The 24,744-nt window shown below is 28.4% G+C and overlaps 1 protein-coding gene across 4 annotated transcripts in view; it reads left to right on the top strand.

Moving 5' to 3' along the window:
* The window catches only part of LOC107455064 (apoptosis-stimulating of p53 protein 1), a 470,765-nt gene that overhangs the window by 146,224 nt on the left and 299,797 nt on the right, over positions 1 to 24,744 (top strand). For 3 of the 4 annotated variants that reach the window (XM_043039313.3, XM_043039312.3, XM_043039311.3), the window contains one exon: positions 922 to 1,041. In XM_043039313.3, the coding sequence (XP_042895247.2) occupies positions 922 to 1,041 (120 nt within the window). Of the gene's footprint in view, positions 1 to 921; positions 1,042 to 10,717; positions 10,853 to 24,744 lie in introns of those variants that run through there. The other variant, XM_071184508.2, reaches the window with a different exon arrangement.

Here is a 24,744-nt window from a genome sequence, read left to right as displayed (position 1 = left end):
TTTTTACAATAATAATTACCGCCTGTGTAGTAAATAGTAACTGATGCACGTTAAAACTGCCGAGTCACAAACTCCTCCTTGTTCCCATAACAAATCAACACTTCTGGGGGTACTGATCTAGAAGTTTCTTTGTCTTCTGGATTGGTTCAAAATTACAAGGCTACGAAGTTGAACATTAGTAGTCGTGAACCAAAAATCGGGTCAGCTGTTCAGCGACGGATATAATATAAAATAAAATAATAATTACCGAAAATTCACAGAATCATTCTGAGTAATTAAATATTACTGTAAAATATTTTGCGGTAAAAATGGATTTTACGTAAGATGCAACTAAAGCGCATGGCGCTTTATATATAATTTGATTAGAAATGTTTTACATTGTATGATTATGGTGCAGTGTGATATTTTGACAATTATGGGGGAATCAGAAATATTTAGAAAAAGTGTGACATAAACAGCCCATAATATACAGAGTGTATTTTTTAAGCATTTCTATTTTTTTGTTGCCATTTTTGTTTAAATTAGTATTCTGATGGGTTCTGGAAACGAATTGTAGAAATTATTTTAATATCATACGTTTATTTTTATGCTAATAAATGTAAACTGTTTCCATGAAATCGATTGAATCGATCTTAGAAGGGGTTTTGTAGAACTATTAAAGCAATCCTCCCTCCCGGCATTTCGAATTTATAGGTATTCTATCAGTTTCGATTGAGATTAATAAGACACAGTCCACTTTTCAGAATATGGATTAAAAATGATTACTGATTCGAAACAACCACGAAGATTCTAGTTTGATTTGTTTCATCTTTTAAAATCTCAGACATTTATCTTTATTCACGCTTCTTAGAAACTCACTATATAATTTTAAAAAAAATTTGATTTCTTTTTAATTTGAACTTCCTGTTTTTATTATTTTAGAACAAATCGTTCCAGAAGAGGCATGCATGATGAATCTTCTTAGTAGATGGGGAGATAATTGGTCATCTGTAACATTCCATCTGCAATACAGAGATCCAGTAGATACTTTCCAGGATATGGGTAACTATATAAAAATATATTTGATGATTATATCTATCTACAAACGTATTTTTAAACTCTATGCTAATATCTTAAGTACATATTCTACTATTATTATAAAGGGTTCTTAATAGAAAGACGCCACCTAGTCTGGCAAATAACTATCAATTAAATTAAACTAAATAAAATAAATTAATAAATAATAAAAAAATTTAACTAACAAATTAAATAAGCAAATAAGTAAATAAATGGTTTAAATAAAAATGTGATTTTTAATAAGGCTTCTTAAAAAACAAGCGGACGGTGTTTAGAAGATTAAACTTGCTTTCGACATTTACTTAAAAATCATTCTAAAGGGGTAGTGATTCTCTAATTATAGTTTATTTTAAAGACTTAGAAAATCGGAGTAAAGAGCTCTTATATAATTAGTGATCCGTTTAGAAGAGATTTGGGTCCGTTAACGGACCCTTCACAAAATATTTTAACTTAAAAACGGAACCTTCACAAAATAATTTATCTTTTAATCGGACCCTTCACAAAATAATTTGTCTTTTAATCGGACCCTTCACAAATTTGTTTATCTTCACTATTGTTTTGTTAATCGAATAAACCCTTCCCAGGAATTGGGGAAGAAAGACAAATGTAAACGAACTAAGTTTTGTCTTCGTCAGACGCTTCTTCCTTTATTCGTTCGAAGTGAATATTCTGCGTTCAACAGTATAGGCTAAATACCAAATATTTGTATGTTGCATCTCTAATATAGTAGCAGCAATTGCTTTTTATTTTTTAAAAATTAATTTTTCTTATTATAATTTTACAGTGTTGAGCATAATCTTGTATGTCTTTACAATTTAAAAGCTCCTTGAAAAAGTTTTTTGAAATAACAGGACCCTATTTGCACAAATTTACAAAAGCAAGGGCCCCGGTTGAAAGAATGTGACTTAACGTTTATTTTATATTCACAAATTACGAGTAATTTTTTCACAATTTTACAAAAACGGACCTTTCACAAAATGTTTGGACAGACCCCTGATAATTTCCAAATCAATAAAATGTCGGGAGTAAAATTGAACTTTTGAAACATTTAAAAAAGCAAATTATATTATAGAGAGTTTGATCATTTAAAATATTATAAAAAAAAATTGGAAATCGGATATCAGTCTCTGAGATTTTAAAAGATGAGGGTTTATGATAACCTCTCGAAAAACACAAAGGAAGTTAGATCTGTATACGCTCTATATGATTCAACCATTTATTGCACTTTGTTACTCCTTTTAAATATTTGAGTTTCGAACAATCATTATACAACAATATTTTACGCAATCTTTGGAAAATATGCCTTGAAATATGTTTTGAAAAATATGTTTCGAAAAGTTTAGGACAGCACCTTCCCTCAATAAAGTTTTAGATTTTTTTGGCAATGGAACCGTGAATGATTGAGCTTCTTTCATTCTTTCATAAACTCAGCATTATAGATTTGCATTAAAAAGTTAACAGCAAACCGGAAAAAAAAAGAATAAATAAGAAAAAGTAACAACAAAATTTTTTTTATTAAAAGTTGAATATTTTAAATTAGAAATTTGTTCTTGGTTGATGCATATGCCTCTAGTCAGAAAGGTCCCGGGTTCGAATCCCGGATTAGGCATGGATATTCTTTCCTTCTATTCTTTGTACATTCTGTTCTTTTAACTGTGGCAGCAACGTTGGCTCATCTAACATGATGCCCCTGAGAGAGTGGTCAATAAATCTGCCCTTCTGATAGCCGAATGACGAAAGTGAATATCCAGGTGGACATTGGATTGCAAAAATTGTGCACAGGCTGAAGGCGAATAAAACAACAAATAATTATTTAAAAAAAAAAAACTGTTAAGGTAGAGAAATGCAATTTTTTGTTCTTGAGTTTGATTATTTTGTTTTGACTAGAAAAGCTTTATGCAAAGCGTTTCAGGAATTTTTTATAAATACATATTCTCATAATTTATTTCATGTTTTGCTCTGGAATCTTTCTTTTTTTCAATTTTCTGTGCTTTTAAATACTGTAGGGGGTAGAATTGAATCTCCTCAATTAAAATTATTATTCCGAAGGCAAATATTTAATAAATTGAATAAAGAACAATACATGATTGTTTTGACTTATTATTCCAGTCAGGATTTTCACGGATATTTTAATTTGTGAAGAGCAAAGAACAAATAAAAATTTTTTGTTCTGTCATGATGTTCTTGAATTGTATTGTTTGCCTAATATCTCTCTCTCTCTCTGTATATATATATATATATATATATATATATATATATATATATATATATATATATATATATATATATATATATATATATATATATATATATATATATATATATATATATATATATATATATATATATATATATATATATATATATATATATATATGTATATATATATATATATATATATATATATATATATATATATATATATATATATATATATATATATATATATTTATATATATATATCATCATTATTGACTTTCAAATTATTTTAGTTATAGTTCAATCACATAAGGCTTGTAAAAATGCCCAGTTTATTTCAAGGCTTGCAAAAGCATATGACTTCTTAATCGTTGATTTTTCTTGCGTAAAAATAAAAATAAAACTGCTTCTCGAAATTGTTGTGACCCAAATAAATCTGACTGGTAATTAGATTAATGTATGATTTAAAAACAACAATAATAACTTATCCTGTTTTTCTAGGAAATAATAACTGGTTAAACCATATGAAGTAAATAAAATTCTCATCAAATTCAATTTTATCCTATTAGTAAAAATCTCTGCAACATCACGTTAAATTGAGTGGGTCTCAATGTTTTCACTTAATCCAATATGCTACAAACCGCTCGACGAAACACTAGACTCCACCGAAAATTAATTCTCTAATAACTCTTCGATACAATGTCTCGTCACCATCGATTGCCAATAGTCTAGGAATATTTTCTATCACTCAAAGCGATGCACCCTTTCATTACGATAGTGTAATATTGCTGATAACAGATTTAAAGTTTCATAGTTTTAATGGCTGTTATTTCAATTATAGCTGTCGTTTATAAATTTTGAGCTGAGAACTCATTAGAATGTAACTTTTATTTATCGATGGGATATGAATAATTTTATTATAGATTAATCATGTGTTTTATATTCTAATATTTATTCATAAAATATATGGCTGCCTTATTTGCGAATATCATTAGAACTTCATAAGAATGTTAGTAATTTAATTCTTTGAGAATTTGTAGTAATATTCGTTGAAAGATATTATTATTATCAATAAATCATTTTTATGTATTATGAACATTACGGGGGTGTACATAAAAAGGGTCCAATGTGTTAGCAGACAGAGTGTCTCCTGATAAAGTGCTGTTTTTGCTAACATTCTTTAAAATTTCGTTTAGCTTACTTTTGGTTTCTAATTTTTTATTTAAATTGTGTGTTTTATTTGCTAATATTTATTCATGGAACTCCTTACCGCATTATTTGCGAATGTTATCAGAACTCTATCAGGAGAGTAATGTAATCTTGAGAGATTTTAGAAAGTATTACGTCTATCTCTCTCTCTGTATATATATATATATATATATATATATATATATATATATATATATATATATATATATATATATATATATATATATATATATATATATATATATATAATAACGGTGTATCCACACCGTTATTTTTTAGTTATTTACAGTCAAAGCAGCATGATTAACGAGTCCAGTTTCGGCATAATCTTTTATTTTACTAAACGATGGTGAAATAGCAGTTTCACCCCTCTCCAGACGGAGATGGGGGAGACCCATATCCCGTCTAAGGTGACGGATTTTATTTAAGCATGATAAACAACAAAAAGCCACGCAAAAACATTCGGTCCTGCGTTATTAGGATGATTAAAAAGAGTAAAAAGTCCAGTCATATGCCTTTTCTGTATTCTTACGCCTCATGAAATTTATTTATTACTCATATCAATCGTTTAATCTTTCCTTATATGGAAGTGAAAGATCTTAAAATAACTTCTCTTTTGAAGTATAAATCTAATTATTATTCATTGGCATGTTTTTAGCCTTGAAGTCCCAAAATAGAATTTCTACCCTTATCCTTTACTAAAGATATTTTATGAAAAGGAATGAAGTTTTAATGCTTTTATTAATACAAAAATATTTAATTTTTGTAATACATATATATATATATATATTACAATTACAATATATGAAAAAAATGTTTTTAAAATGTTCCAATTTAAACAAAGCTTCCATTTTCATATTTTGGGAGGTGGAAATGTTATCACAGAATTACTTCCTCAGAGCGCAATTCTGTATAATCAGGCTATAATTTATTTGCATTTTAGAAATTTGAATTTCTTTAGCACTGTAAACCTCATAATTATGTTCTAGGTTTTATAACTTATAACAATAGCAAATAATTAAATGCATCTTCATATTGTTTATATTACGATACAGTAAAGAAATAATTCTAAAGTTCAAGGAAGTTAAATTCGAATTTTATGAATAAACTCTGAAAATCTGCTACGAGATGAAGGGATGAAATAAAAATAAAGCTCGCTGTTTAACAAGTTTCACTTAACTACAACTAACATCTTCTAATTTAACGCACGAATTATTTTTTAACAAATCTTGTAGTCAAATCTCCCCGTTTTAACTTACCGTTTTTGTTCAATTAAAACAGTTTAAACTTTTTGTTCAGTTATTTTATGTTTGGCTCAACTCTTTAATGATCTTTAAGAATTAGTGTTCTAATAAGGGAGCTACTGTTCATTGTGATCTTATTCTTTGGCTTTAGGGCACAATTTGAAGCACTTAAATTTGTTGGATATAAAGCTTGGAATGTGAAGAAAAAGGGTAAATGTTAAGATGTATGCATTTTTTTGAAAGAAAACTTCTGCAGTTTTGACTTAATGATGTAGTTAGTCACTCCTCTAATTAATGCATTATTTTTTTCCAATTTTGATGGAAGGAATTCCTGGCTAAAGTTTGTTGGCGCTCTTTTACGAGGTGGATTGGTGTAAAAAATAGAATATTTTACGCAAATGGTTGCAATTACTTCGCTTTAGAGTCATCTTATCCCATAAAACTCGACAGAAAGAAAAGTTTTGTTCGTATTGTAAAAAGGGGCAATGAAAAAGAAAAATGGCGAAAAATTTATTTACGTTCGCTGTGTAGAACTTAAGAATGGTTGTTCCAATTATCCGCCGCTTTTCAAAAATTCTTGCCGAAAGTAATAAAAAAAATATTAGCCTTCTTTTGAAATAGAACTTTATTTTTTGTGGGTAAATAGGCTATTAGTTCGAATTAAATTCCTCGTTATCTGACATATACTTCTCTCATTAGTTTTTAGAGAACGATAGTTTTGATCTAAATATTTAAGCTTCATTCTTTGTGGAATAAAGAAGCAAAAATAGACATACAAGCCTTTTAGTATCTTGATTATAACCGTCTAAGATAGACATTTATGGATCTTTAAAAAAGATATTTATTTCTGCAACAATATTCAGTGTATGAAAAGGTTAACAAAGCCGTCATCATGCATAAAAACTTTCTTAACATCTAAAAGTTAAATTATCTTATTTAATCCTTTTTCAATAAATAAAATTCATAATTTAATCTGTAATCTTTTTATGCCACAACCTTGAATTAAGTGTAGAATAAAATCTATTTTGAGAAATTCCCTCTGCATTTACCTAATACATCTGCATAGAATTTGAAAACCGGTACATGGTTGGTCTATGTTTCGATTTTAATAAATTCGTCATTATTTATCACACTTTCTCTTCTGTTTACACATTTGAATGCGTAAGGCTTAAAAAAAATGAGCCTTGGCAATAAATTGAATTAATAAATAGCAAATACATGGATTCCTTAACTATTCTAACGTATACATAACACTAATGTTTTAAATTTCTTGATGGATGGAGGTGTCCTGTAAGAGCTTGGTCCTGTAGGCATACCATCCTGGGCATTTTCAAAATTTATTATTTAAATAATTTATAAGTTCATTAAAAAAATAAGGAATATTTTTTATTTTCATGGAGCTCCATGAATGCAATAAAAAAAGATTTTTATTATTTATCATGTTTGATTTCTCTTTTTATGTTTTTTTATAAATAATTGCTTATCTTTATCACTCAGCACCAGTGGTTTCTAGCCTTTTTCGGCCTATCACCCCCCTCCTAAATGTTGACTGTCGTCGCCTTTCTCTCCTTTTTTCTTCTTTTTTTTCTGCTTAAAGAAAACCATGAGATGTTAACAGATATTTGAAGGAAAATAATTCAAACAAGAGTACATATTTTTTTAAATTGAAGTCTGTTAAAATTGAAAACGTTCATAATTAAAATTTGAAAACTCAATTGTTCATCTTTACATTGACATAAACCTCGTGCTTTCAGTTAAAAGCACGAATGTTCGTCAAAGGTCCGCTTTCAAGCAAAAGTCCAACGTATTCTTTCGTTCTGAGAAGATCTAGAAGGCAGATCTCTATTCAACCCAAAATATGAGAAAAGATTTCAAAAAGTTCAGAAATTTTAAATTTTTTAAAATTACTTATTTACTTATTTTTTAACTCGTGATTCTTTGTTTGTTCTATGAGCGATCGGTTTTGTTTGCGTTTTCAATTTTGATATTCGTTAGTCAGATTTTTCTAAAAAACGTTCTGCGAACAAAACATCTCAACTGAAAAACTCTCTCTTAGCAATTAAACTCTCGTAACTTGTTTCAACCATTTCGCCGAAATCTCTATTTGGCGAGATTTGTTAAAATCATGTTTAAAAATGCTTTAATTTTTTTGAAACTGTAATGATTCCTACACAGGGATAAGTTTTGTAATTAAAAAAGCTGAAAATAGAAATCCAAAAATGCTATGTTCAAAAAGACTTTTTTAAATAATTAGAAAAATGTCTGGATATTGAGTAAAAAAAATAAATGTATGAAACATTTATCCACAGAATGTTATCAGCGTTTTACTAAAAATATCAGTGCGAGATTTTATTTATTTATTTAAATTTTGGGAATATGAATATCAATGAGTGATTTTTAAATCACTCAACGACGAATCTCGATATTTAATTTAAAAATAGCGTGAATACGAATCTCGATGTTTGATTTTGAAATCGCGTGAATCAATCTACATTATTTTAAAATAATTTTTTTATTTCATATATTTATTCTAAAATCGTGTGAATATGAATTCTGTAGCATAATTTTTAAATCATTTGAACACGAATCATATTTATTATACGCGATATATCATATAACATCGGGAAAATACGAAACACAATGCGTGATTCCAAATCATGTGAATATAATTTTAAATCACGTTTGCATAGGTAGAATAAAGCATAAAAACGAATAATATTTTTTTTCTTAGAAATTTGAAAACGATGAACTCTCTTTGAAAAAGTGGATTATTTAAAAAAAAATTAAATCACAAAAAAAAGGTGAAAGACACTCACTTTACCCCGCATGACTGAAAGTTAAATGTAGAAAAATCTCGGAAAAGTGCGGCTATGCGAAGCTGAGAAAGAAATTCTAATATCAATCTCTGTCAGTAGTAACCTGCGCGTTAAAATAAGGTAATTTTGGCAGATTCTTTTTGTTTTGTAAAATTAAAAAACTATTTCTTGGATTGTGATAAATTTTCTGCATACGTGTTAATTATACGTAACTGTCGCTAGATTTTAATTGTTGTTCTTTTCTGCTCTCTCTTGAATATTCATTGCCCTCTGATCACCCCATTGGGGGAAATAATCGCCCACTGAAGGACAATCACCCCCAGGTTTGGAACCACTTCTCTGGATGATATAATTATTGGACAAAGGAATTATAAAAATTTCATACAATGATTCAGCTTTCTTCAAGCACTCTGTTTTCCACGAACTATCAATTCTTCTTCAACTAGGGATAATCCTCATCTTCAGGAAAATTCTTCAATTCATGATAATCATCACCCTCAGGATAATTTTTCTTTAACTAATGATAATCATCATCTTCAGGACAAATATTCTTCTAATACTGCCTTCATAAATTTATTTCATCATAAATATGTTTATTGTTTGGCGGTTAATATTCCCCATCTATCCTGAAAAAACAAACAAAAAACTATTGGAAGTCTTGAGGTCCTCTTCTGACTTCATAACATTGACGTGACTATTTCTTTCTTTTTAAGTTCCGGGTTTGCTTCTATATACTCGGAATACTCAGTTGTTCATTTTCATTTTCTGTTCTAAACAAAGTAATTTTGAAATTAAAAATAGTATATTTTGTTTTTCTTTGGCAATAAAAGTTGCTCTTATTGAACTTAAGTATAGCAAATTATACTTTGTTTCAGTTTGCTTTTTAAAAATGAGTCTTTATTAAACGTATAATAAGCTTGATCAAAAATTTTTTTTATAACTTAAGTTACTAATTTAAGAAGATAGCTTCAAAACAAGAGGACATTAGATAGTTTACATAATAAAATTAACTTCTCTACACCGACGCCATGAATTAATCAACAACAACACGCCAACTAGGTTGATCTTTCTTCTTGATAGTAAAGAGTGATTCAGACGTTGTCCGCTAAAAAACAATAATTTCCTCAAAATCAAGGTACCCGGTTTTATCCCACTACCTGGTTTCACCCCTACATATTATTTTTAATTTACTTCATTAGTTTTAGATTTACTTCAGATTTACAAGTGAACCTATAAATGTTTAAGCCAGGTGATTTTGAAAGTTAGCCAGGCAAGTAATAGAGAGGAATAAGTTAATTATTGGTGTTTACCCAAAAAAGAAAGAAGAGTAGACAAGGTTGTTCTTTTATTGAAGCAAAATTTTAGAAACGTTTTCCCATAGCATTGAAAAATTCGTAAATATTTCTTTCAAATAAGTTTTAAAAGAAAAATTGGCCCATATAGTTAAAAAAAATTTCTCTTAGTTGATCCTGAAAATCAAAACTTTCAATACAGTTTTTTTTTAAGTATGTTGCAATTTTCTAAATTACAGATAACTGCTTAAAAACTAGATATGGTATTTGAGCTTAATACTAGAGTATAACGATGCTTAGTATTTTTTTACGCAATATGTTTAACTAATGCAAAGTATAAAATATTTATTTTCTGTGTATGTAAACAAAATTCGAGAAACAAATTAATTAAATAAGTAAATGAGTTTTAAATATAATATTAAGTAAGGAATATAAATTTAAACTAATGCGTAGTAAATGTTTAAGTTTCTATTTTTGAAACTGGAATATATCTAAATCTCCAGGAAGAAGTTTCGGGGGAAAAAAATCAAGAGTCACGTGTACCGGCGGAATCTTTCGCAACTTCACACTCTGCAAGAATCAAACGATTTCCTGGGGAAATTGCCACGGGACAGTGCAAATCACTTTTTTGGGTCACATCACAAGGCGAAAAAGAACATTTTTAGAACATTTACTATCCCCAAATGACTCTCCATAGTCCATTTCCCTCAACAATCATTTAGAAGTCGAATGCGACATCTGGTTCGAAAAATGAAACATCTAGAAAAAAGATCTCGAAATGTTTCGAAAAGAACAAAAAAGAAAAATGGAACATTTCGATCGAAGTCTACGAGTCAGGTAAGGAGCCACTGAGTGGCGCTGTTAACCGGATCCCGGACTTCGGCGCAAAGTATCCCGGAATCACTTATCCAGACATGTGCCGGACCAGGCCTGTTGATGTGCACATTCTTGTAGCAACAGCTAATGTAATAGGACACGTTGTGTTTAGACAAGATGGCATTGTCTTTGTTGCGCACCATGCCGGTTGATGTTCTCAGTAAGTAAACTAAGTGTAGTTCAAATCGATGAAATGGGATATTATTAGTTATGCAACTTATTTAACTTGTGGAAAGAGTTTTATTTGCTGATCATTTAGAGAAACGAATTAAAGGGAATTAAATAGTTTTATTTTCAAATCTTACTTGATTTCGTCGATTTAAATCTTTCAATATTTAACTACATATATACTATATATACATGTTTATTTTAAAAACTTTATCTACAAACTTGAATATTTAAATTTTCAATTAGTAGCCAATGGTAACCAGTCTAATAACTTAGTAGTCTCTTTTTCCTCATTACCTGATGAGTCGGTGACCGATTTCGATAGGTGCTTTTCATTTAATAGCTACTTTTTGCAAACTTTTTTTTGTTGCTTGGATTAAATTGTACTTTTTAAAAAAAATTCGTATAAGAAATAATCTACAACTATAAAAGTTAAATCAACAATAAAAATATTATAAATAAGTGGCAAAATTTAGTTAAACATACTGACTTTGAAAAACATTATTTGAAAATATTTGGAGTGGCAAAATACATTTAATATTTACATTACAACTTTGAAATATTTGAGTTGTTAAAGAACTCTCTCCTTAAAGATCTTTCCACCGCTAACTGATAAATTCCAAAGGATAAAAATTTTGAGTGGAATCAACACTATATCATTTAAATAAAAATAACATGAACATATTTATTAACATATTTGTTTTTGAATTTCTTTCCCATTGTTTTTCTGTCAATATATTAAAAATTTCATTGGCTTACTGGGATTATTTTTAACAATATTAAGGCGAAAAATTAATAAGACGCCAAATTTAACAGTAAATAGGTGAAAGACTTATTTTCTAATTAAGTTGCTAATCAACCTCTAAACGGTAGTTTCTAATAAACTTGATTTGTTTATTGGCGTATCAATTTGAAAACAAGAATAAAAGAGGTAGTTAATTGAAAAACTGTTTTGTCATTTTGTTTGAAAAAAATTCCTTTATACTAAATGGAGATTTTAAATGGACTCCAATTTGTGGAAATAGGGGAATCCATCAAAATTGGTGTTGCTCAAATGCTGTTCAAAAAAAAAAATTGTTTAATTTTTTAAATCTGAAATTTTTAAATGATAATTTTTAATATTTAATTATGCCATAAAGATATATTTTATTCATTGAAAATATTATTTTCAAGAGATTAAAATGATAATATTTTAATTAGATATTCATTAAAAATAATATTGGTTTCATTTTGCAGTGTAAAAATAAGTTGAGAGAAAATATTCTTGCTATTTTTTTGCTGCAAAATCTTTAAAAATTGAATTATAATATAGAAGTATTATTTGAGGTAAAGTACTTGGATAAACTCCTGGCCGTACGTTTGAAAAGGGGACAGTTTTTGGTCACACAAGGCTAGTATCCATAAAAAAGAAATAAATTGATACTATATATACTGAGCTAATAAGTGGGATATGACTTTTATTTATTAATTTTTAAAATTGGTTTTAAACGGAAAAATATTGCATTGTGGACCACATGCAGTCTAACAGCCATTATTTATTCTTTGGTCTATATAATTAATACTAAAAAGGAACTGCATTTTAAAATATACCTGCACGGAGAAAGAAATTCTGGAAAAATTTCCGTACTGGTAACGGCATTTCTGACAGTAAAAAAATATAATTTTGGTTAACAAGACAAAAATATATGGTATTTAAACCATTCATTTGGTAATTTTTCCGTTCATATGGTAAACGGTTTGTCGGAAATTCTGGTTTTTAAAATTACAGTTCTTATTGCCATACATTAAGTAAAAAATACTAAACTGAAAAGTAAATTTATCAGAATAAATGGTTTTTATGTCATGATAAAATTACCAAATTTTATCACATATTATAAAACTATATTTTATTGCTAATTTTACCCAAATCATTACCAAAACACTTCGTGGTTTTTTGGTGTTCCCATAAATATGGTAAAATTAACCAAATTCTGATAGTTTTGACAGTATTTTTTTTCTGTGCGCTTAGAAATATTTCGTATAGACTATGTTTATGAAGAACATTACATTTGATTCTTTATGAAAAATCTTCTTAGCAAGAGTGATTACTTCTATTCTTCTAAAATATTAACATCAGTATTTTTAAAATTATAGACCGTAATTATTACTCTTTAAATTCGACTTAATTAAAAACGTTTTCTATGGAAGTAATCTGTCGTGGAGAGATCCTGACGACTATGAGATTCTAACCTAAGATCTATAGAACACCATGGATATATAATACAATAGCGTTATTTTCTTATAACGTAGAGTTAGAAGTTCATTCCCTAAATCCAACCTAGAATTTAAATTTAAAAACTATTAGACACTTTTTTTAAAAAATTATTTGTGCAATTTCAAATAAGTATTCTTATTATTAATAATATGTACTAAAAAGAAATGTCCTGTATGAAAACCATCCACCACACCTATCATACTGACTTTTGTGTAAAATGTCTTCCTTTACCTGAATAATACCCCAGTTTGCCCCCAGCCACCGTTTTCGGGAAAGACCTTATATGATTGTTACGTTTCGATAATTTTATGGTTATGAATTTGATAAAGAGAGGGTGAGGGTTATTTTAACATCTTCTTAAGGAGCAAGAGAGGTGAGAAGTTCTAGAACAAGGGCATGAAACATTGTAGTACAGAGAGAGGTTTTATTGGGAGCTGCCTTTTAAGTTGTTAACCTTTTTTTTTGCAAATTTTTATCTTTTTATTTCGTGTTTTATTTTTCAGTACCATTTTTTCTTGACCCAAACATCTCTCTATATTAAAAGTATTCTATTTCTGAAAGAAAAAAGAGAAAAGAAAATGAATGAATGGGTAGGAGAGAGAGGTGAGAAGTTCTAGAACAAGGGCATGAAACATTGTAGTACAGAGAGAGGTTTTATGGGAGCTGCCTTTTAAGTTGTTAACCTTTTTTTTTTTTGCAAATTTTTTATCTTTTTATTTCGTGTTTTATTTTTCAGTACCATTTTTCTTGACCCAAACATCTCTATATATTAAAAATATTCTATTTCTGAAAGAAAAGAGAGAAAATAAAATGAATGAATGGGTAGAAGTCAGTGAGCTTTCGAATTATGAATCTTCAAAATTTTCTTGTGAGAGCTTCGGGACTTCTCCTTAGGAAGAAAAGATTAATTTCGCGAGGCTGGTGATGTGAAAACACGAACAGTTGTTTGCAAGGAGGTAGCTTTTAAGGGATTTAACCATTTAAACTGTAATAAAAAATATCATGAGAAATTAAATTTTTTACTTATTCGCAATTTTTTTCACCCTCCTTCCTTAAATAATAAAAATAATTGAGCCATCATTTTTTACAAAAGCAGGTGCAAGGTCCCCACTTAAATATCTTCATTTTTTGTCCGTAATCAGTCTCACTGTACACTTGTCCGGCTTTAAATCCTCTGCAAGTAAATATAAGAGGACAATAAACATCAAGAATTTTTAAATCTATGCCGTAACTTCTTTTTGTTGGAGACAATTTTGTATGAATTAAATTCCACCGTTGTTGCTACGGCATTTTCAAAATGAAAACTACTAGCACTGCGAAGACATTTCCTCATTGAATGGCGCTGTTGAAAAACTGAACTTTTGAGCAATTTAACTGTGACACTGACAATAGTGACGCCTCTTATTCCTTTCACCCATTTCTGAGTTAAATATGGTTGCAACATAAATTTCTTTTATAATGAAATGCTTTAACCCGTTCTTAAGGGAACCATAATAAGATAATTTAAGCACCTATAGGAAGAAAAGATTCTTTATGTGAATTATTATTTCGCACAAAACGCAGTTATACTTACATAATTATAAAAATTGTATAGATATAATTCTTCTGACAAATAATGTTGAAAGCCTGCCATTTTAAGTCTAACTTAACAGGCATAAATTATTTTATTTTTAAGCTTGCTGAAGCCATTTAATATAGCTTTAGAAAAATCATTGTGTAATACAGTTTATTTGAGATTTTGAAATGGAGTATGTTGTTGCTAATATGACGAGCTGTTATTGCTAATGTTGTATATTTGAACGGAGTATGTTGTTGCTAATGTTGTATGCTAATATGATGAAAAGATACGTAAATAAAGAGTACTAACTATAAAAAAGCAAATATAAATTGTAAGAAGAAAAGATTTGCTCCTTTAGAGTGTATTGATTACACAGATGAGTCTAAGGCAAGAAAAAAATTTCATTTCTTTCGCTCTATTAATTTAAATGAGACCTTTGAAATTTATTTAATCATGCACTTGACATTTATTTTATAAAACGTTTTTGTGCAAAAGAATATGTAAGGGTAGGTGACGTTATAACCCAAATGGAAATTAAATATTTACGTAATATTTTTCTAAGTGTTATCTTATGGTGAATATGATTAGATAGAAAATGAGAAATGTAATTACAGCACATGCCTATTAGCAATAAATCTACAACAAATTAAAACATTTTTTCTGCTCTTTAGATTTAACTTAAAAATCCTGTATAAATAAAAAAAATTGCTAGATCCGTATATCATATCCAAAATGGGTGATCACTTATGATTTTGTTGGAGAAATGTCACCAAGTGTTTTCTTGAAAATGTATTTAGAACTTCAAATGCATTTCGAACTTCGAAACTAATGCCAATTTTATTTTTAATGTTAAATTAACTGTTATAATGTAAAATTAACTGTTAATTTTACTTTTTGTGTATTTCGCTATATCCCGAAAACTTTTTAAGCGAATTGAAAATCTTTGCACGCAATTATAAAATTCGCTTATCTAAAGATAATTCTATGAGGAAAAAAAACCTTTTAGTTAATGTTTATTATTTCTTATTATTTCATTCAATAAAAGTTAAAAAAAAATTTGAATCATAAGGTATAGATTTTTAACATAATTTTAAGGGCTGTAATTTTAGGTGTCAAAATGCAAAATTTGAGAGAAATTGGCCGAATTTTAATTTCAAAAAGTCAGGTACTTAAAATTCAATTTCTCAGAAACTATTTGGCCAATTTTGCTCATTTTTCATTTTGCCATGTAAAATTAAATTTTTTTAAAATGATGCAAGAATTTGTATGTCTAGCAATTAAAAAATTTTTCGACCATTATTAAATAAAATGATAAAATAAATAAATAAATATTCACTCAAAGTTATTTTTTGCTTTGAATTATCATTGAACCACTGAATTTTATAATTCTGTGAAAAAATTGTCGCTTATTTAGCCTTATTAGCCTATTTTATTAGCTTTATTAGCCTAATTATTTATTAATTAACCTCCCCTCGAACCATTAAAATTGAGTTCCAGAACGTTAAGATCCAATCATTTAATCAAAAGTTGTTCAGGGTGGTCCAATCTTGGCTCACTGTACCTACCTTGCAAGAAAATAAGTTTCTGTTTAAGTCGTTTTACAATAACCAGAAAACTCTGTTGTCGTTGTAGAAAAAATAGTTCGGCGATTAGAAACTTTGTCGAACATAAAGTTTTTATGATGTTTTTTTATATTATTCTTTTACATTGTTTACATTTAAGAATATATGGAATATGTTACGTCTAAAGAAAGTTTACTTAGAAAGTCCTGGACTTTGATAAAGGCGGATTTCAGCTCTAATTTCTTTTATTTCATAAATGTTAAGAACAATTATTGCATTGTTTTTCACGAATTTAATATAATCTTAATTAATTGAAAGTAATTTATATGTTCCTTAAAAAGAAAACGCGTGCATTGCTAGTCTTGTTTTTTAGCATTTTTTTTTATCTACTATTAGAAATAATTAAGTGTAGATACAAAAATATTTTATAGAAATCTCAAAATCTTGTATTATTGAAAAAATGCTAAATACTAGCCACTAATAGACTGTTTTTTCTTTTATATTGTCATTAATATTTACCATCTCCGAAATTGCTAATCACAATTTTAGTGAGCTTTAAAATCAATAATTACCATGGACATTAGAAAGCAGAACAGTGACCTGATTTACCAGAAAATCCTATTAAACAAGTCAATCTTCTTTTGTTTTAAAAGCCCTCATAAACATATTCAGTTTTAATTAGGAATACGGGAAACCTTTGTTTGAGAACATAATACTTGTGCTTAAGCTATTTAATAAGCATTAAATAATACAATTCCATTAAAAGCATCAAACAGTGTCTTGTGCTCAAAGCTCCACTTTAATAATAAATTCCATTCTTCCTAAAACAGTGAAATTAAAATATGTATATTCCATTAGCGTTCATAAACCTAAGAAGCTTTACTCATAAGCTGCTCTTATTAAACTTTAACAGTTGACATTGCCATTTTCCAAATATTCTCGGATTAGACGTCAAAGCTAATATTTGAAGTCACGCGAAATCCTTTTGCAATTTTGGAAATATATAGAACTTTAGAACAGCCTTCCATGATAATCTTTGAGGTTGCTCGTCATTTCGTATCGTTAAGGAAAACTTTTGGTCTAATGATGATCGACGTAAGTCCATCGCTAATTTGAAATGTGGCGCTTCATGAATATAAATTTGTTCGAAATCTATCGTAGTAATCTTTGATTAATTGTGCGCCCCTATCAGAATTAATTTATGGTTTTGGTATTCACGAATGCGTTTAATAATTGGAGTTCTTCGGCATCTTTGCGTGTGTTTTGGGCAGCGACGCTGAGTTTCATTTAATGTTTTTCTTATAATTTTTACAGGGGTCTGTCCAGACATTTTGTGAAAGGCTCGTTTTTGTAAAATTGGGAAAAAATTACTCGTAGCTTGTGAATATAAAATAAGCGTTAAGTCACATTATTTCAACCAGGGTCCGCTTTTGTGAATTTGTGCAAATAGGGTACGTTATTGAAAAAAAACTTTTTTTAAACTTTAATTGTAAAGACATACAAGATTATGCTCAACACTGTAAAATTATAATTAAAAAAATTAAATTTTAAAAAATAAATAGCAATTGCAGCTGCTAAATTAGCGATGCAACATATAAATATTTGGTATTTAGCCTATACTGCTGAACGCAGAATAATCATTTCGGACGGATAAGGGAAGAAGCGTCTGCGGAAGACAAAATTTAGTTCGTTTACATCTTCTCCCCCCCCCCACCAATTCCTGGGAAGGGTTTATTTGATTAACAAAACAATAATGAAGATAAACAAATTTGTGAAGGGTCCGATTAAAAGATAAATTATTTTGTGAAGGGTCCGTCTTTAAGTTAATATTTTGTGAAGGGTCCATTTTTATGAAAAGATGTTTTGTGAAGGGTCCGTTTTTATGAAAAGATGTTTTGTGAAGGGTCCGTTTTTATGAAAAGATGTTTTGCGAAGGGTCCGTTTTTATGAAAAGATGTTTTGTGAAGGGTCCGTTTTTATGAAAAGATGTTTTGTGAAGGGTCCGTTTTCATGAAAAGATATTTTGAGAATGATCCGTTAACGAACCCAAATTTCTTCTAAACAGGTCCCTGTTTTATGATTAAAGTCTTTAAACAGAAATAATGTGATACAAGTATCCCATTTCATATTTTCTTGAAACTGCAGAAATTCAGGTATCAAAATATAATCAGTTCGATTTGAAAAAAAAAAAGTGAAAAATTTATACTCGAATTCCTTTGGCAATTTCTTTTCGGAAATATGGAACCTGAGAACAGTCTTCCGTGATAAACTTTGCAGCTGCTTTTTATTTCTAATGATGGTCAATGTAAGTCTATCGCTGTGGAATATAGCATTTCGCGAATATAAATTTGTTCTTATTCTATCGTAGTTATCTTTGATTAATTGTGCGTCTCTTTCAGAATGCTTTTAGAATTGGTGTTCTTTAGCATGTGTTTTAAGCTGTAATACTGATTTTCATTTAGTATTTTTTATAACTTTTATTGTTTGAGTTTTTAGGAGAGATAATACGATATAAGGCCCCCATTTTATATTTTCTCTATTAATTCTTTTATATTTTATTTTAATTTATATTTTCTATTAATTGATTTGATAAAAAAAGAGAAACGCGAAATTTTTTTTTCAATTTATTTACGAAAGTATAAAACTTTAGAGCAGCCTCGTTAATAATCTTTGAATATGCTTTTTATGTTAGATCATAAGGAAAATTTTTGGTTTAACGATGATAGACGTAAGTCAATCGTTAATTCAGAATTTTTATATTTTATTTTAATTTAAATTTTCTATTAATTGATTTGATAAAAAAAGAGAAACGCGAAATTTTTTTCCTATTTATTTACGAAAGTATAAAACTTTAGAACAGCCTCGTTAATAATTTTTGAATATGCCTCTTATGTTAGATCATAAGGAAAAAGTTTTGGTCTGACGATGATTGACGTAAGTCAATCGTTAATTCAGAATGCAGTATTTCATGAATGGAAATTTATTCATAATCTATCGTATCATTCGTATCGTCTCTGATTAACTCTACTATTGTGTGTTTTGTCAGAATTTATTTAAGATTTTGATGTTTTTGAATGCGCTTAGTACTTGGAGTTCATCGTAATGCTGTGAAACCTAGCTGAGTATATGTTTTGGGTAGTGACACTAATTTTAAAAACTTAATTTATTTTTTGTAATTTATTTATACTAAAAATTATTAGAGTTTCGGAATGAAAATATGGAAAAATATGAGGGATATGATCGTTAAATGAGGTTTCATTTTATAATTTGTCGAAGAGCTGTAAATACTCAGGGCCAAAATATAAGTCTTTTCTACTTCAGCTTTAAGAAAAGTTTTTTTTTTATACTTCATTAAGTAATCCATGTCACTTCCGTTAAATAAAAGAAGAATTTTTATATTGAAATTTATTAATAACAGTTTTTCAAAACTGTGCTAAGTATTTATGTACTTTTTATCAATGATAAAAAAAATTAATCAGTTTTAAAAAAATTGTTTTTTTTTTTATATATATATATATATATATATATTTTATTAAATAATCCATTGCATTTCCGTTAAATAAAAAATTTACTTTTATAGTGAAATTCAGTAATGACAGTTTTAAAAATTGTGCTAAGTATTTTTAACAGTGACAAAAAAAATTGTTCTGCTGCCCAGGCCTCCCCTGGCCACAATTTATTTTGTATGGGACTTACCAGGCAGAACCTTGTTCAAGCTCCCCTGTTGGTGCTAGACTTTCTCAGAGTGAACGAGCTCATGGACCTGATCTAGCTCTGCTGGTCATGGGGATGAGAACAACAACAACAAAAAAATTAATCAGCTTTAAAAAAATTGTTTTTTTTTTTATGCTTCATTAAATAATCCATGGCACTTCCGTTAAATAAAGGGAATAATTTTAATAAAGAAATTCAGTAATGATAGTCTTAAAAACTGTGCTAAATATTTAAGTATTTTTTAACAATGACAAAAAATTAATCAGCTTTAAAAAAATTGTTTTTTTTTTATACTTCATTAAATAATACATTGCATTTCCGTTAAATAAAATATAAATTTTTATAGTGAAATTCAGTAATGATAGTTTTAAAAACTGTGCTGAGTATTTAGGTAAATTTAACAATGACAAAAAAATTAATTAAAAAATTTGAAAAATTAATTGGGGTAAATCCTAACTAGATTTGGTTAAAGCTCTTGTTACTGCTTTGCAGGCAATAAGTTGAATGGCTGTACACTTTCCATGTGATTGAATGAGGCATTATTTCTAGGGAGAGGCATGAAAATGAAATTTTTGTTGCGACAATTTTCCCTTGACCCCAGTTGAGCTCAAAATTAGCTCAATATAGGTCCTATAAGAACTTGTACCGAGGGACCAATATTAAGATGTCTAGATTTTTTAATGTTGGTCCTGGAATGGCCTATATAGGGCCTACATAGGCCAATATAAAACCTATATTGGCTAAATAATGGATATAAAATATCGGACGAATCTGACAATTTTATATAGAACCGATATTAGTTGTGAAATGGCTGTAAAATATCGGGTGAATCGGAAAATTTTATATAGGGCCAATATCGGAAAAATGACGACCCTTTGAGCAACTATTGATCCAAGATTCATGAATATTGGTCCTATGATGGCCCAAGTTATTTTGCTGCTATGGTTCTTTTTATCCTGTTTTTGTCTTTTCAGAATACAAGTGTCACCCTTTTGTCCTTTTAAATAAATAGTAGAGCAAAGTCCTTATATGATCAACGATTTTTGAAAAGTAGACACATTTGTTGGATGGATTGGCCAATCAGATCTCCAGACTTGAATTTTAAAGAACATACTTGAGAGACTCTGGATAAGTTGGTGGTATGGACTACCATCCAGCCTGCGACCTTCATCCAGATACAGAGAATAGTTTTGCTGAATAAGTGGACTAATTGCCGCAGGAATTTTTAATCCACCTTATTTCCCTACGATTTGCTACAGAGGACCGTACCCTATATTAATATCTTTTTCCCTAGTACTGCAACCTCTTTTTCATATCATTAGATAACAATGAGTATTACGAACCGCTAAGAGTGTATATAATAACTGCTTAATAGTTGTTTCACTCCATTATTTCAATCAATATTCACTATAAATTTTATTAATATCTGTCCAGTACTTCTGTAAATAATCGATCATATATGAAAATTCTCTTAATTTTAAAGACCAGTATTATACCTTTAATTTTCCTTTTAATTCAGGAGAAAAATAATTAAATACTTTTTATATTTTTATGTGCAAATTTTTTTGTACTTAAGATTTAATTTTTAAAAAAAAAATATATAAAAAAGAAACGACTATACTAATCTTTATAATTCTCACATCATGGCTACAAAGAGTTTAGGATTTGTAACTCCACATAAATGCAGCATTTAACGGACAATTTGAAAGTATTCTTCAAAGTTTTAAACTTTTTTTCAGGTGAAATAACATTATCTTAATAGCTTAAGAAACATAAACTTAATAGCTTTCGGAAATTACTATGAAAAATGTCGTCTATTACGTTTTTTTTTTTCAGTAAGTTTAATATCCGTGTCTGGCGAATAAAAATAATACCCGCTCTACAATGGGTCTGAAGAAATGATGGTTATAGAGGTCAAAACTGTGATAATCTCGTTTTTCAATTTTATTGATATAGTTTGTGTTACTTTGTGCTATTAAATGTTTCGCAACAGTTGTTTTTATTTGTGACATGTGTTGACATTTAAGTGTTATCATCCAGGTAAGCATTTCAGATCGTCTAAATTCAACTTGCGAAGCAGCACTGTGAAAAAATTGCTGATCAAATTGCTGTAAAAAGTACTCGCTCCCTGGGGCATCATCAATAATCCATTTTTACCTTGTAATTTTATGCCGCAGTTTTTACAGTAATATTTATTTAACGAACAGCGATTTGATAGTAAATGTTACGATAAAAATTACGATATATTAGATTTTTTGTTCCGTTAAATTATACAGTAAAACTGGATTATGCAGTGAAATGTACTAATACTCTGAGTGGTGGTACTTTATACCGAATTTTAGCTGGAATTTTTCACAGTGAGGATACTATTTGCTGTAGTTTACTTAAGAAATGAAACAAGCAATTTATATTTACTTCTTTTTTGTATTATTGGATATTTGCTTAAAAGTTTAAGTAAATCTTATTGATTTTTGAGTACAAAAATATAGTACTAATTTCTACATTTCTTAATTTATTGAACTATTAGCATTAATTTATTTTGTTTATTTTTACCAAAAATTGTTTTTTTCTTTTTTCCCCTCCTATTTAATTAATAAACATTGTTTATATTAGATTGAATTTTTTTTAAAATTTTGTTCTCATTAAATTTTAATTACTCAAACTGCAAATTTTTTATTTTTAATAGAAAACTTACTGCATTACAACCTGCCAAGTTTTTCCTTTATTTAAATACGTGCAGACATATAAATTAATAACAATGTATTTTCTTAATCAATTTGTTTTTATTTAATCAAAATTATTACGAAACGAAAAATAAATAGTTTTAAAAAGTCATATCATAAGATTAAAATTGTTAATCTTACTTTATAATTAAACTTGTAAAAGTTAATTAAAACGAAAACTTTTTCTTATAAACTGAAGTAAACTTGTCGAAAAATTATTATCCATAATGTGGATATTCTTCGTATGTTATCTGATTCAAAACTTGAATAAAATAATATAACTTAAAAATATTAACAGACATACATGTGTAGATTTGTATCGAGTTTAAAAACGTCTACTAAAACTTTTTCTGAATTTCAAAAGTTTTGCACACGTACAGGAAGAGATTGTAAGAAGCAGCTTAGTGATAGATCAAAACTTCTCGTCTTATGGGTATCGAAAAAAAGCCGTAATACCGATAAGGCTTGTGTTAATGAACGTGATAAATGTTGCTAAAATGTTGTTTGAAAAATTCTTACAACGTTGTGCAAAAGGTTGTCTCAAGATGGTGTTGAAAATTGCCAAAGGCTAATTAGAAGGTTTCTAAAAAATGTGTCGAAAGTTATCGAAAGAGTTGTCAAAGAGTTGTGCAAAAAAAGGTCAAACTTTTGTGCAGAAGGTTGGTTAAATTACTCAAGAATTATTTACATTGCTTTTCTACATTATTGATTTTTTTTACAATAACGTATTAAAGTTACTTTTAATATATCAAATATTTGAAATTATATTCAGATTTTAATGTTTGTTACGTTAAAATAATATTGCATAAATATTTTTGTTCCATTTGAGAATTTTTTAAAATACCTTACTATTAGGGATCGAGAATTTAAAATTTCCGAAAGCTAGGATCAATTTTTATGTACCCAGTAATGTTATGAAAAAAGAAATTAGCGTAACAGCTTTATATTTCTATGAAATTACATAAGCATATTTATTATTTTAAATTTAATCTTACATACTAAAGCGGATTTAAATAATGATATAGTCGGATGCATTCTTTTTGAAAATAATTTTTTTCCCTGAATTATTCTGAGTTTCAGCTTTTTTTTTTCAAAATCAATTATTACTTTTCGATAATTAATGTAGTTCCCAAAATATTTCAATAAATATCCAAAAAATAAATTTTTATTATACATTTTTACCATTACCCAAATAAATAATAATAATAATGGCATATTTAAAAAAAGTAATTCAAAGATTTATAACGGAACAAACTGATTTTATCACTGATTACCACAACAAGAGAAAAAAAAAGCAACGATAACTATATCTCCATATCATAATCGCTCGTCTCATATTGGACATCTCAATATTGATTATTGGACAATTTATTTCTTTATGCCCTAGATAAATTTTTTTTTATATTCCTATAAAAACGAAAAACCCATTTTCAATGTAAGTGTCCGATATTATGACGAAATGATGGAGTTCTGGCGTTGGCATAACAACCGGGCCTTCTGTCATTCGAAAAGTTGCGCCCCAAATAATTACCGTGCCAGGGCGGGCAATGGACTTCCGCCCTCTTTGCATGCAGCATTTGTAAGGAACATCGATTTTATATTAGCTAGCTATAATAAGTTGGTAGGTGTTCAATTGATGTTGCGGCTTACAACCTTAATGCTTTTAATCTGTGTAACCGTTTTATGCAATGATGTGGTTTGCGATAGTGGATCGCTATATTTATAGAATTGTTTATCAAAGTATTTATCATTTTATGTCGACTGAGGTTATTATTTTGATGGGCCGTTTTAGTTTAATCTCATAGTGGGTTTTATAATACATTGCTTTTGGTAATGGTATTACGTTTAAGTAATTTTGTTTTTTTGGTTTAATATACCCTCAGAGGTATAACTACCGTACTTAATGCTTTTCTCATTTCATCGTTTTTTCATTTAAATAGTTCATAGCAAATTCAGTTTACTCTTATTCTATGCAATTGTTGAAATAATTCGTTTACACAACGGAAAAGGCATAAATTATAGATTATAATCTTTTTTTTTGTATAGGGAATTTATATTTACAATAAAAAGGGG

The sequence above is a fragment of the Parasteatoda tepidariorum genome, chromosome 10 (assembly GCF_982258835.1).
Source record: "Parasteatoda tepidariorum strain Cologne lab strain chromosome 10, Ptep-v5.0, whole genome shotgun sequence".
Classification (NCBI taxonomy): domain Eukaryota; kingdom Metazoa; phylum Arthropoda; class Arachnida; order Araneae; family Theridiidae; genus Parasteatoda; species Parasteatoda tepidariorum.
This window is presented reverse-complemented; position numbering and strand designations above follow the sequence as displayed.